Source organism: Nyctereutes procyonoides, unplaced genomic scaffold (genome assembly GCF_905146905.1).
Source record: "Nyctereutes procyonoides isolate TBG_1078 unplaced genomic scaffold, NYPRO_anot_genome, whole genome shotgun sequence".
In the NCBI taxonomy this organism is placed as follows: domain Eukaryota; kingdom Metazoa; phylum Chordata; class Mammalia; order Carnivora; family Canidae; genus Nyctereutes; species Nyctereutes procyonoides.
In genome coordinates this window covers 65,119,884-65,133,137 of record NW_026575135.1, presented here as the reverse complement: position 1 = coordinate 65,133,137, position 13,254 = coordinate 65,119,884, and the positions used below count along the sequence as shown (strand labels likewise).

The window sequence follows — 13,254 nt, the reverse complement described above, 5'->3', positions numbered from 1 at the left end:
AATTTTCAGTTTCTGTTATTACTGAATGACCACTTTTGCTGTTCCTGAGAAATGACTTTACAATGAAAATATTCAATGTCAATGTGAGAATTCATAAGGAAAATGTATCTACTGTGTTTACAACTATAAATACTTAAGATTTCATATAATCTGTTATTTTTTAGCTTTCAGGTAACCCCAAGCAATGAAGTTTTTCCATTAGTACAAAATAAAATGATACTCTGTATATTCTTCAATTCTCTTCATATATTCATTTTAAATAAAAAGTTTTCTAAGTTAGATATACATTTTTAAGGGCATTTGTTTTTTCTAGTGACTTCCATCCTAAACCACATGCTATATCTTAAGGGCGAAGATGTCCAAATTATCAAGTAAACGATCTTCACTGTAATAACATTTTATGAAGAAAGGTAATAACCCTGCTTCCTTTTTCTACTTAATCCCCAATGCTATAAGCCAAGTTTTAAAATAGTGCTCCCAGGTAAATGAAGACTGTTTGCACCATGTTTGTCTAAAGAAAAGGCCTTGATGGGAATACCCATATCCCAAGCAAAGTAAACTAAGAAATTCTAGCCCAACACCAATATAATAAACCCTATAGCAAAAAGAGGGGAGGAAGGAAAGAGTGGTATAGGGTGGGCACCTAATAAATTATCTTAATATAATGATTTATAATGATAATGATAATAATTTACCTAATAAATTATCATCACTGTAAAATGTAAGCTCCATGAAGACAGAGATCAGGTCTACTCTAGTTCATTAAAAATAAAGAGAACAATCAAAGTGGAGGATGGAAGTACAAAAAGCATTCAACAGATACATGTTGCATGAATGAGTTAGTAAACCAATGAATAAGTGAATAAATTGAGCAAACATACAAACAAGTGACAAAGAGAACACATCAGAAGACTTATTCTGGAAGAAAAAATTTTAGATTACGACTTTTCTGTCTTTTCAAGGATATTAAACATTAACTATGAAATAATAGGTAAGATAAAAGAAAAAATTCTAAAACTCTTATTTAAAAAAATAAAAATAATATTACACTCTAAAAAAGCAGAATGAAACTGAAGAAAAAAATAAAATATGTATGAGAAAAAATCATTTAAATACATCAGAAAACAATGAGATAAAGATGATTAGGAAAATGGGGAATGGGCAGTCTCTTCAATAAATGGTACTGGAAAAACTGGGTACCCACGTGCAAAAAATAAAGTTGGACCCTTATTTTACACCATACACAAAAATGAAGTCAAAATGGATTCAAGAAAGACCCAAAGCTTTTAAAAGCCTCCTAGAGGAAAACAAGGGGAATAGCTTAGGGACATTAGATTTGGCGATCATTTCTTGGATATGATACCAAAAACACAGGTAACAAAAGAAAAAATAGATAAATGAACTACTTGAGTAAAAAGCTGAAAAGGCTTTTCTGAATAACAATGTAATAATATACATTACATTCCCATTTTCCTTTTCATGAAGGCATTTCTCTAAGATACAGAGATGTATCTTAGCTCAGGCTGCTATGACTAAATATCACAGGCTGGCTTCTGACTATCACCATCTTTGGGAATTCCCCTGTTTTGAGCCTTATATATGAGACTTAATGCTCAGAAGTGAAATCTTAGCCTTGGGAAACAATACTCTGTAAATATCTTCATGTGTGTGTACACTCAGAGCTTCTGAGCACTGGTACCTCAGTTAAAGCATGGTTGAATGGTGCACATGCCTTGGAAGTAAGTATATATTGTTATAATGTATACGAGCACACACAAAAATTTTGGAAGGAAATGCAAGATACTTTTAACTCTAAAAAAGATGCAAAGAAGGAAATGCAGTTAGGGGGTTACTTGGAACAAAGGCAAGGGAGATGATTAACTACTGCTTTAAACGATGATTTGTCTCAATAATTAACAGGCCCTGTATTGCCACACATCAAGAATCATCAGTTTCCCTCTCCTCCTTCAAAGGTAGACTATTTGATTCATGAAATTATAACTTTTCATGGATTTAATGAGTTGTCCAAATGATATGAACAACGTGTAGGCCATAATAAAATTTTTCAGTATCTCACTGACTGACATTCAACACCAGCTAGATGATAATTACTACAGAGATATGAGAAAATGTATGTAACTATTTCTAATCTCTCATAAGAAAGGTACATAAATATATGTAAAAGATTATATAGGCAAGTCTAGTTTAAAATCACAAAAATAAAGTTTATTTAATGAATTCTCAGATAAATCACACTACTGATTGAAAAATACTCTAGTATGGCGTCGGATCCTTACCCAAACTGCTACAGTTTTTCCAAATTGGCCCTAAACCTTTCTCCACACACTCTCACAAGGAATTTCAATGTCCTTCTCTGTAATTAAGATTATAAATTAATTCTTCCATCCCCTTAATATCAACATTGTATTTGACATAAAAGCTTTAAATGCCTGTGTTAGAATTCTTTACCAATCCCATCACATACTAGCTGTGTGAGCTTGGGCAAGTTATTTAACCTCTCTGTGTCTCAATTTCTGTTTCTACTAAATGGAAATCATATTAAATCAATATGACAATTAAATGAGTTAATATTTGTATTTAGAAAAGTAACTGACACATAATAATCACTATACAAATGTTTGGAAAACTAAATTTAATAAAGTAACAGTTTTTTAACTTCGGAAAATATTTCTAGCATTTGGTATCCAGAGACTCATAAGCCCTTCTCCCAGATCTGAACTCTTCTTTAACTTTTACACACAAGGCTTCCAGTCTTTTTCTACTTTATTTTCTCTAAGCATTAAAACATCTAGTACTCAAGAAACAAAAGAAAAAAATAGATAAGCTGAACTTAACCAAAATTAAGAACAACTTTACATCACAGAACACAACAGGAAAGTAAAAGAACAACCCAGAGAAAAGAGGAAAGTATTTGCAAGTCATATATCTGATACAAGGCTATTCTACAGAATATGTAAAGAATGCTTACAACTCAATCATAAAAAGCAAAATCACGGGGGGCACCTGGGCGGCTCAGGGGATTTTAAGCATCTGCCTTCAGCTCAGGTCATGATCCTGGGGTCCTGGGAAAGAGCCCCACATTGGGCTCCCTGCTCAGAGGGAAGTCTACTTCTTCCTCTCCATCTGCCCCTACCTTCTGTTCATGAGTTCTCTCTCTCTCTCTCTCTCTCCCTCTCTCTCAAATAAAATCTTTTTTAAAAACAAAAGCAACATTGCTAACTTAAAAATCAGCAAAGCACTTGAAAAATATTTGTCAAAAAAAGATATACAAATGACCAATTAGCACATACATATGCTCAACATCATAGGCAGTGGGGAAATACACTACACACACACAAGACATAAGCAAGGTTTGCTCAGATGTGGAGAAACTGAATCATTCATATATCACTAGAATAAATGTAAAACAGTACATCTGCCTTAGAAAATAGTTCCACAGTTCCTCAAAAGTTAAAAACAGAGTTACTAAATGACCCAACAATTCTACTTCCAGGTGTATACCCAAAAGAACTGAAAAGGAGTATACATACAAAAACCTACAAATATTTATAACAGCATCATCCACAAGAGCCAAAAAGTGGAAACAAACCAAATGTCCATTAATGGATTAATTATAAACAAAATGTGATATACGCACATACTGGTATATTATTTAGCCATAAAAGAGTGAGGTACTGACTCATGCTACAACGTGGATCAAGTCTGAAACATCCATGGCTTGGGATGCCTGGGTGGCTCAGTGGTTGAGCATCTGCCTTCAGCTCAAGGCATGATCCCGGAGTCTCAGGATCAAGTCCTGCATCGGGCTCCCCGCATGGAGCCTGCCTCCCCCTCTGCCTATGTCTCTGCTTCTCTCTGTGTCTCTCGTGAATAAATAAATAAAATCTTTAAAAAAAAAAAAAAGAAAGAAAGAAACACCCATGGCTAAGTGAAAGAAGCCTGACACAAATAAGTAAATCTACAGAGACAACAGAGCAGTGTATTGCCTGCGTTTGTGAATGGGGAAGGAGGAAAGTGACCGCTAATGGGTAGAAAGTCTTGGAGGGAAAGAAACTCAAAACATGAAAATACTGTGGAATATGATAATGGTGATAGTTGTTCAACTTTTTATACATACTAAAATCCACTGAATTGTATACTCTAGGAGGCTACATTTAAAGGTTGTGAATTATATCTCAATTTTAAAATCTCTAGTACAGCAGTGCTTCTCAAACTTTAATATACAGAAGAATTACTTGGGTATTTTGTTAAAATGAAGATTCTGGGACTTGACACTCGGCATTTTTTTTAAGATTTTATTTATTTATTCATGAGAGACACAGAGAGAGAGAGAGACAGGCAGAGACACAGGCAGAGGGAGAAGCAGGCTCCATGCAGGGAGCCCGATGCGGGACTCGATTCCCAATCTCCAGGATCACACCCTAGGCTGAAGGCAGATGCTTAAATGCTGAGCCACCCAGGCATCCCAACACTCTGCATTTCTAACCAACTCCTTAGTGATGGCAATGCTGCTGGTCCATGAACCACAGTCTGAGAGGAAGGCAGGGTACATCCTTCCACGCTCTGCTATGGTACACCTCCACCTGACTTATTCAAGAATAAAAATGTCTTAAACTTTAAGCACTTGGTTAGACCAGATGATTCATGATACAAAATCATAAATTTAGGTTAATTTTCAAATAAATTCAATCTAAATTTTCTTAATTAGCCAATTCTAGAGCTAGCCTGATATGCTGAATTAGAATGCAGGAGAAGCAGATTACACTTCTGGTTCTCCCCATAACTGGCTGCAACTTCTGAAGAATCATTTCTTGCTGGCCTGTAGCTTCCTCCCTTCTAAAATGCTAAGAATTTATTAATATTTAAGATTCCTTCTGTTTCAAAATTTGTAATATTAACTGCCAAGGGATTTGAGAATTTCTCTCAGAAAGACAAGTTCACAACTAAGAACTCAGTGAGGAACAATGGAAGTATGGAAGCAATGATTTTTACATAGAGATTTCTTTTTATTAATATATTTTTTAAGTAAGCTCTAGGCCCAATGTGGGGCTTGAACTCAGAAACTCTGGTATCAAGAGTTATATGCTCTACTGACTGAGCTAGCCAGGTGTCCCTCACACAGATATTTCTCAGAACTTTCTTTAAATTATTCTTTCACAAAGAACAAGATCATAGTTCTTATCAATTTATGTTCTATAACCTAGAATAATACACTCAACAGAAGCAAGTTAACTCAAGCTCCATATGTAAATATAATGCCATCTACAACCTTGAAGATAAGCCTCATAGCCCATGAGGAGAACACAACACTTCAACACATGAGCCAGAAGAGACCCAGAGAGGTATGAATACAGTCTGCATAAAAATTATGAATGATGTGCAAAGATCAAAAAAGTTCATCACTGACATCATAAACCTTTGGCATTCTGTATTTAACATTCAACTCCTCTTACTATGCCCCAAGGATACTGAAGTTTCATGACATGAAATACGTACTTTGCTGTGGCAATAATTTAAATCACATTTATTGGAAGATACAGCATAGAAGTCACTAAACAAACAAGTAAAACACACTATTCAGAATCTCTGTCTCCAGGAGGGTGTATTGTGCCCTTGTTTTCCAGAATCTTTTACATGTTACTCTGTAAATTTTTTTTTAATTGTTTCTTCTGAAAAGGAAAGGGTATTAAAAAGTAAGCCAACTCCCAATGCTGGTAATAGAAGTAAACAAACATGAACATTCAGATAAAATTAAGATAATCTGAAGAAAACAAAAACACTAAACTTGAAAAGGTATCTGCACCCCCATGTTCACCACAGCATTATTTACAATAACCAGGATACGGAAACAGTCTAAATGTCCATGGACAGATGAATGCATAAAGGAAATGTGATGTGTGTGTGCATGTGTATGTGTATACACACATATGTACATATACAAACATACACATAGTAGACATTATTCAACCATTAAAAAAGGGAAATCTTATCATTTGCAACATGGATGGACCTTGAGAGTATTACGCAAAGTGAAATAAATCAGGCAGAGAAAGACAAACACCATATAACCTCACTTATAGGTGGAATCTAAAAAAATAATAATAATTTTAAAAATGAGCTCCTAGATACACAGAAAAGATTGGTAGTTGCCAGAGGTGGAGGGAAGCAAAATAGGTGAAGTGGGTAACAAGATACAAACTTTTAGTAAGTCAGTCATGGGGATGTAATATACAGCATGGTAAATATGGCTAATAATACCACACTGTACATTGAAAGTTGCTAAGAGAAAATATCTTAAAAGTTCTCATTACAAGAAAGACAACTATGCTGACAGATGTTAATTGGACTTAGATTATTTTACAATAAATACAAATATCAAAGCATTATGTTATATACAGTTGAAACTAATATAATGTTATATATCAATTATATCTCAATTTAAAAATTAAGAGGATAATGATGAATTTGAACTACACAATCAATTAGAAATGTAACATAATCCGGTCCGCAATAGGTCTATGTAGACACACGAAATAGTTTTCATGAAGATATCTTAGCCTGTGAGTGCTCCCAACTGTGCTCTGTTTATCAAGTAAGAAATTCAGCTTTAGAGGAAGTTTTATAGGCAGTAAAGCAAGGAAATGCAAATAACTCACTGAAAATAAGTTTATGAAGAAAGGTGGGAGCCTCCACAAACATTTCCATATTCACCTAGGATTTATTCCTAGCCAATGTCAAGAGTGTCCTGTGTAAAATTCCTCTGTGGGAAGATATTCACTGCCAAATGGTCTGGATATATTAGAAATCTAGATTAAAAAGAGGCCAACTTAATGGGTTTGTATTACAATTCCTTCATTCCATGGTTAAGTACAGTTTACATATGATTATTCTCTTATTTGGGGGGAAAAAAAGCTATGTATTTTTTCTGTAAAGGAAGCAATACCTTGGATTTTAATTCTGATTTTTTTCTTTCTACCATTTTTTCTTCTGTATTTGTAGCAAAATTTTTATACTACTACAAAAACTGAATAGATCAGCTAAACTAAGAGTAACAGCTAAGACAAATTTATGCAAAAAAGCAGGTGTATATGTGTATTGATGGGATAGTAAAAGAAAACTGATAAATCACATTTAAAAATAAAAGTTAATTAACTTATACATTATTTACAGATTTGGGAAACTTAGAGAAGAACTGAATTTTCATTTTATGTTTTCCATTTTTGTTTTTCCCTTGGTGAGCAAGACCATAAGGGAGAATTATTAAAATATTGCTATCCAGCACTAATTGTGAATGAATCAAGAAATGTATGAACAAACATGTTTTTATAATTAAACAACTGATGTACAGTGGTCTGGTTATCTATGGGTTTTTGGTCTGCCCATCCCTGCTTTTAAATAGTCCTGAAAACAACACCTCATGTCCTTGGAGAAATTTCCAGATTCACGCAGTCCTGCTGTCAAGAGTGATACCACCATCTACACCAATCCCAAAAATAGGACCATCCAGGAATCTGCCTTGGGAAGGAGAAATCATCTTTCTGTTAAGATAAATGAAGCCAAGAAGAGACTAATCAGCTGCTTCCTACAGATTACTTCCAGTAGCAGGGAGGAAGTCAAAAATTAAACCCAACACATAGGGAAGCAAACCTCAAAAACAGCTGCTTGAGAACCAGATCCAGGCAAGCCTGAAGCCACTCCTACTGGTTCTCAGTTTCCCAGTGACATGACATGTGTACTTTCTTTTTTGTTGGAGTTAGAGTTGGAGTTCTGTCATTAATTATCCATAAGCAATGCACACTACTTATAACTTAATTGTATTCACTTATTAAAGTGTGGCCCCTTGGAAAGTTTATTACGTAATAAAACAAAATTCTTTCCGGGAAAGCCAGGGAACAGTTACTGATTAAATAAAAATCATTACATATGAATGGGAAATTTTTTAAGAACGGAAGAATATATTAAAAATAAGCAAATCTTTTTAGTGTTAGAGAAGGTAGTTCTATATTTTACTATAAAATCACTACAATTATCAATATCATTTTATGGATGTCTAGAGATACATGTAGTTACATTTAAAAATCAATCCCTTGGGATCCCTGGGTGGCTCAGCGGTTTAGCACCTGTCTTTGGCCCAGAGCGCGATCCTGGGGCCCCAGGATCGAATCCCACGTCGGGCTCCCGGCATGGAGCCTGTCTCTCCCTCTGCCTGTGTCTTTGCCTCTCTCTCTCCCTAGGTCTATCATAAATAAATAAAATATTTAAAAAAAGAATCAATCCCTTCTTCACCTCAACTTACCTATCTGTGTAGATGTATGTTATATACATATGTGTGTATATGTATATGTATATAAAACTTTTTTTTAAGAAAGAGTAAATGTACAGATTTCATTGGTTTTTACAACTTCTAGAAACATTTTGTCTAACCAACAACCCACACTCATATATTTGGGCTAGGTATTATTCCAGGCAAAAAAAATATTTAGGAAAAATATTTGGGAAAAGACATTCTTGTTAGAGCTCTTGCTAGAGATGGCAACATTTCAATTTCAAAAAGTAAATTTCGATACCTATTCCTTAACTCTCAAAAAGTTCAGAATAGCATAAAATACACACATAGACTGATAGGGCAAATAATGAGTAATGTCAAAACTTTAGATATAAGACTTCCATTAAAATTCCTTTGTATGTTGGGTGATATCTAATTGTAATGTGAACATAAATTTTGCCTAAAGTGTGTGGCAACCTAACAGTCTCCCTGCCTTTTCAGAGTTGGTTCTTGTGGAAGCTATCCTAGGTAAATAGCCTCAATGGCAGTTTCTCTTTCAGAAGCAGTACGTCACTCTGGCTTTGGCTCTAAACTAGATGGGTTAAAGTGGCAGCTCTGCTCCGAAATAGCTGTGTGCTCTAAAGCAAACTATTGAACATGTCTTGTGTCTATGTTCCTCCCTGTGTTACCTAAAACAGTAACAATACTTTGGGGAACACTTAAGTAATAAGCAAGTTAATACAAGTAAACCACTTGGAATCGGGACTGGCTCATTGAAAGCATTCAGCATGTTGGCTGTTTTTTACATCTCTTTTACATAGATGAGTCTCATCTAAAAGCCGTATCTGCATTATCAAAGGGAATGAGAACTATAAAGAATTTGAGATGAGAATCTCAGAACCAAAGGTTCACTGTTATTTGTCACTAAGTACAAGTCTCGTTATGTTCACAACAAAACAGATAAACATATAACACAAAAGCTACTAGAAATGCAGAGCTAACTTCATTTAAAAGACATAAACAGAAGCTTTTCAAATACCTTTTTCAGTATCAAACACCTCATATATGACAAAAATAAGAGTAAAAAGAAAAATCTGAGAATGTGAATTGTTATAGTCACAGAACAGATACAAAAATATGCCATGTAATTACACAGAAATCATAAGCAAATTCAAAATTCTGCAGGCAATGTTCTTTTATCAAAATTCAACAAAATAAGAAATAAAAATAAAACAGGTACAAAAATGTTATAACACCTAAGAATTAAGAAGTCATTGATAATCCATGGTTAGTAAGAAATCAAAACAAATTACAAATTATACCAATGCTATAGATATAAAAATGTCAACCCAAACCTTTAAGATACAATAAAAGTCACACTAAGATGAAATATCGCAGCCTTCTCTCTCTATTATTAAAGAAGGAACTCACTACTCTTAGTAAAGGGAAGGAATACACAGTAAAATCTTATAAAAACAGGAAAAATGAACTGAAAAAGGTGAAAGCAACTGATCAGGATAAAACAACAGATTAAGGAAATAAGAATAAAGTATAATAGCCATTAAAACAATCTAAAGGCTAATACTTTCAAAACATATTTAAAATTGAGAAACATCTTTTGAGTATGTTTAGAGAGAAAAAAGTGCATGTGTCTGTGTCTGTGAGTGATTAGAAAGAAGAAAGGACATAATTCAGAATAAATTAAGTATTTAAGAATATATATATATTCAGGTGTATGGCAATCAATTTGTTAACTCAGGTGAAAGGAATAATTACCCAAAACAGATAAAAGTTATTAAAAAACTGAACCAAATAGGAGAAAACTTAAGAGTTTGAAAGAAGGGTTTAAAAGTTATCATTTTTAAAAAGACCAGGAGCAGGTGGTTTCACCAATGAGTTCATTCTAATTTTTAAGAAGCAAGGAATTCCAATATTGTTTGAACTATTCCAGGTCATAGAAAAATATTAAAATCTCTCCACTGATTTGGTGAACTTAAGATTATCTTAGTACCCAAACCTGATAATATAATAAAAGCACAAAAAAACATATAAATTATAATTCAACAGAATCAAATAAAAGTTTCAGCAATATATCAAAAGGATAATGTAAAATGATCAAGTGGAATTCACTCCAAGAACACGAATGGCTCACTATAGGAAGTGTATCATCATCAACAAATTGAGGGATAATCTAATTATAATAACGAATGACAAAAAAGTATTTCATAAAAATTCAGTCATTCCTAGTAAGAACAACGTAATTTAGTTACCAGATGAAAGTATTTAAACATAACACTTAACAAAACATTGATACACATAGAAATAATTAATCCTTAAATTTCACTGATTAAATGTTTGAGATACTCTTAATATAGCAAATGCCTAAATTACGGTGACGTTTGATGGTAGGAATTGAGAAAGGTGAATAGGTTTCAAATTTTCTACATCTACATACCAAACACACAACCAAGCATATACATATCTATGTACAAGCATTCACACACATAAATAGCATCTAATTCATATATAGAAAAGTGTATCCCCCCACAGAAAACATATACAACGTACATAATTACACATTTGTATATATATTCTATGTTAAAATACTAGCTTACCTGTTTGGGGAGTCGGAACAAAGAATTCTTATAGAAAATGTCCTTAGCCTGGCTCCATGTACCATCAATGATGATGATTGTGGAAGGATAAGTAGGAGAATCTAATATAAATTCTTCCAAATTAGCAGCTTCAGCCCCTGGATATAATATTAATGTATCAGACTTCCGACAAACATTTGAAAGTTCAGGATCTCTAAAAATTTAAAAAGAATATCTTTAATGGCTTGGGAGGGAAAAAAAAGTTTAATTATTCTTATTGTACTTCCTTCAAAAACACATGTCAAAGTATTTGGTACTGGAGATATAATAATGAATGAGACAGCCTCTGTCTGCAAGCAATAAAATAACCCTAAAGGGAAAAGTTAAAGAGTCAATTAAAGACAATAAATGGCATCTTCTTCAAACTGATAAATAACATCTACAAAAATGTACAGTCAATATCATATTTTACAGTGTCCCTTGAGATTGAAATCAAAGTAAAAATGTTGGCTTTCACCACTCCTAATACACATTGTACTAAAGTTCCCAGTTATTGCAATTAAGCAAGAAAAAGAAATAAAAGGCATAAAGATCAGAAATAACCTTATTTGCAAATGATAATACTCCCACAGAAAGTTCTAGAGAACATACAAAACAATTTCAATAAGTACCAAATGAATTTAGAAAGTCACTGGATGTAGAGTTGATACACCAAACCCAAATTTTTTTATATACTAGAGGCAAAAAATTGAAGGTAATTATTTTTAAATTCCATTTACAAAGGACACCAAAAGCAGTAGATCTCTTAACCATTCCTCCCGGGTTACAACAGGTACTCTAACAAAAGCTTAAATTAATATCATTCGATTGCCAGATTACCATCTAAATAACAATCTTAATTGGCTTTAGTTCAAAAATCCATCAGTGAATAATAATTTACTGAGTAAGCACTATATTAGGCTCCAGAGGAAAAAAACCAAATTACTTAATATAATAGATTCAAAATGGGATGAGCTATTTGAAAAAGCATCAAGTTTCTCATCCACAAACACATTTGTGGAAGGGTTAGATAACCAAATGTCAGGGGATGACCCAGATAGTTTCTATTTCTACCAGTATAGATACTCATCACTTTTGCAATAAAATAACCTGGATCCAAGCTGGCAGCTGATCAAATTCAGATATATCTATATACACCTATGAATTATAAAGAGACTACCATTCATTATAAAGAGCCTATATATGAAAGAAATGTCACAATGTAAATGATGTGAATGCCCATGTGAAGGGCTCTGGATTTCATATGCATTCCCAACAAAATGGGAAAATTCACAATAGCAGCACCAACCTCAGAGCAAGTCTCATCTCTGAGGCCAAAGTAAAAGAAAATTTTATATGAGAAAATTGCCCCTAAAAAATAGTTTCAGAGAAGGGAAAAAATGATTTTATAAAGTTCTAACATGATGTTGTTTTCATAATTTGAAACTAAATAATAAAAGAACCTAAAATAATAAAGGAAGAGAAAATTTTGGCCAATTCCTGGGCTTGGAGCTAGTACTAGCCTTACTTAGCATTTTCATAATTGGACTGAAAAAGAAATCTCCATATTTTCAAAAGAAATTAAATTTTGCATATAAAAATATACTTAACTGCAGATAGGATCAAAATAATTAGTGAAGGCTTTGTGAATGGGCATGAAAGCAAAAAAAATATGCTTCAAAGATAAGAAAAGACTTGTAGAAAAATGCAAATATGCACTCAGTATATATTTATGATATTGGGTTACAATATGATATTGGGTTACCCAATATGATATTGGGTTACATAATAGAGTATGAAATAAGATCCAAGAATATTATAGAACTGTCACTGAAATTATTAACTAATAGACTGCTGCCTATAAAAATACTTGGCCTCATTAAAAAGAATATTTTAAATATGACAGGAGAAGGCATTCTATCCTTTAAAAAAAAATGTGGTGTGCCTATAACAAGAATACTCGATATAGTACTAGTCACTATGCCTCAGGAAAGCCTTAATGAGCTAGAATTGGATAAATATGTGTACATTTATATAAATGTGTATCATATATAATTGTTAATCTAGAAAAAAAGAAAAACACAACTAAATCTAAGTACTCTACCATCTTAAAGACAGTTTTAACAAAAATAAACAGTAAATATACACCCTTTAGGCTCAACAGATATTATTATGGAATTCAGATAATCCCTCTGTTTATTACATTTTGGTCTATGTTTTCTGAGGGTGTTTTTCTTCATGTTTTGATTTGTCTTGTATTATTCTGAAGGAGAAGGCAAAACTTCATTTTTTTTTCACCTCCTCCAATGTACCATGCTCTTGGTCTGATGGATA

At 33.2% G+C, this 13,254-nt stretch overlaps 1 protein-coding gene across 1 annotated transcript in view; it reads right to left on the bottom strand.

The window, feature by feature from the left end:
- The window catches only part of DTWD2 (DTW domain containing 2), a 108,416-nt gene that overhangs the window by 59,285 nt on the left and 35,877 nt on the right, over window positions 1–13,254 (bottom strand). The window contains exon 4 of the mRNA XM_055302711.1: window positions 10,903–11,095. Within this exon, the coding sequence (XP_055158686.1) occupies window positions 10,903–11,095 (193 nt within the window). The remainder of the gene's footprint in view (window positions 1–10,902; window positions 11,096–13,254) is intronic.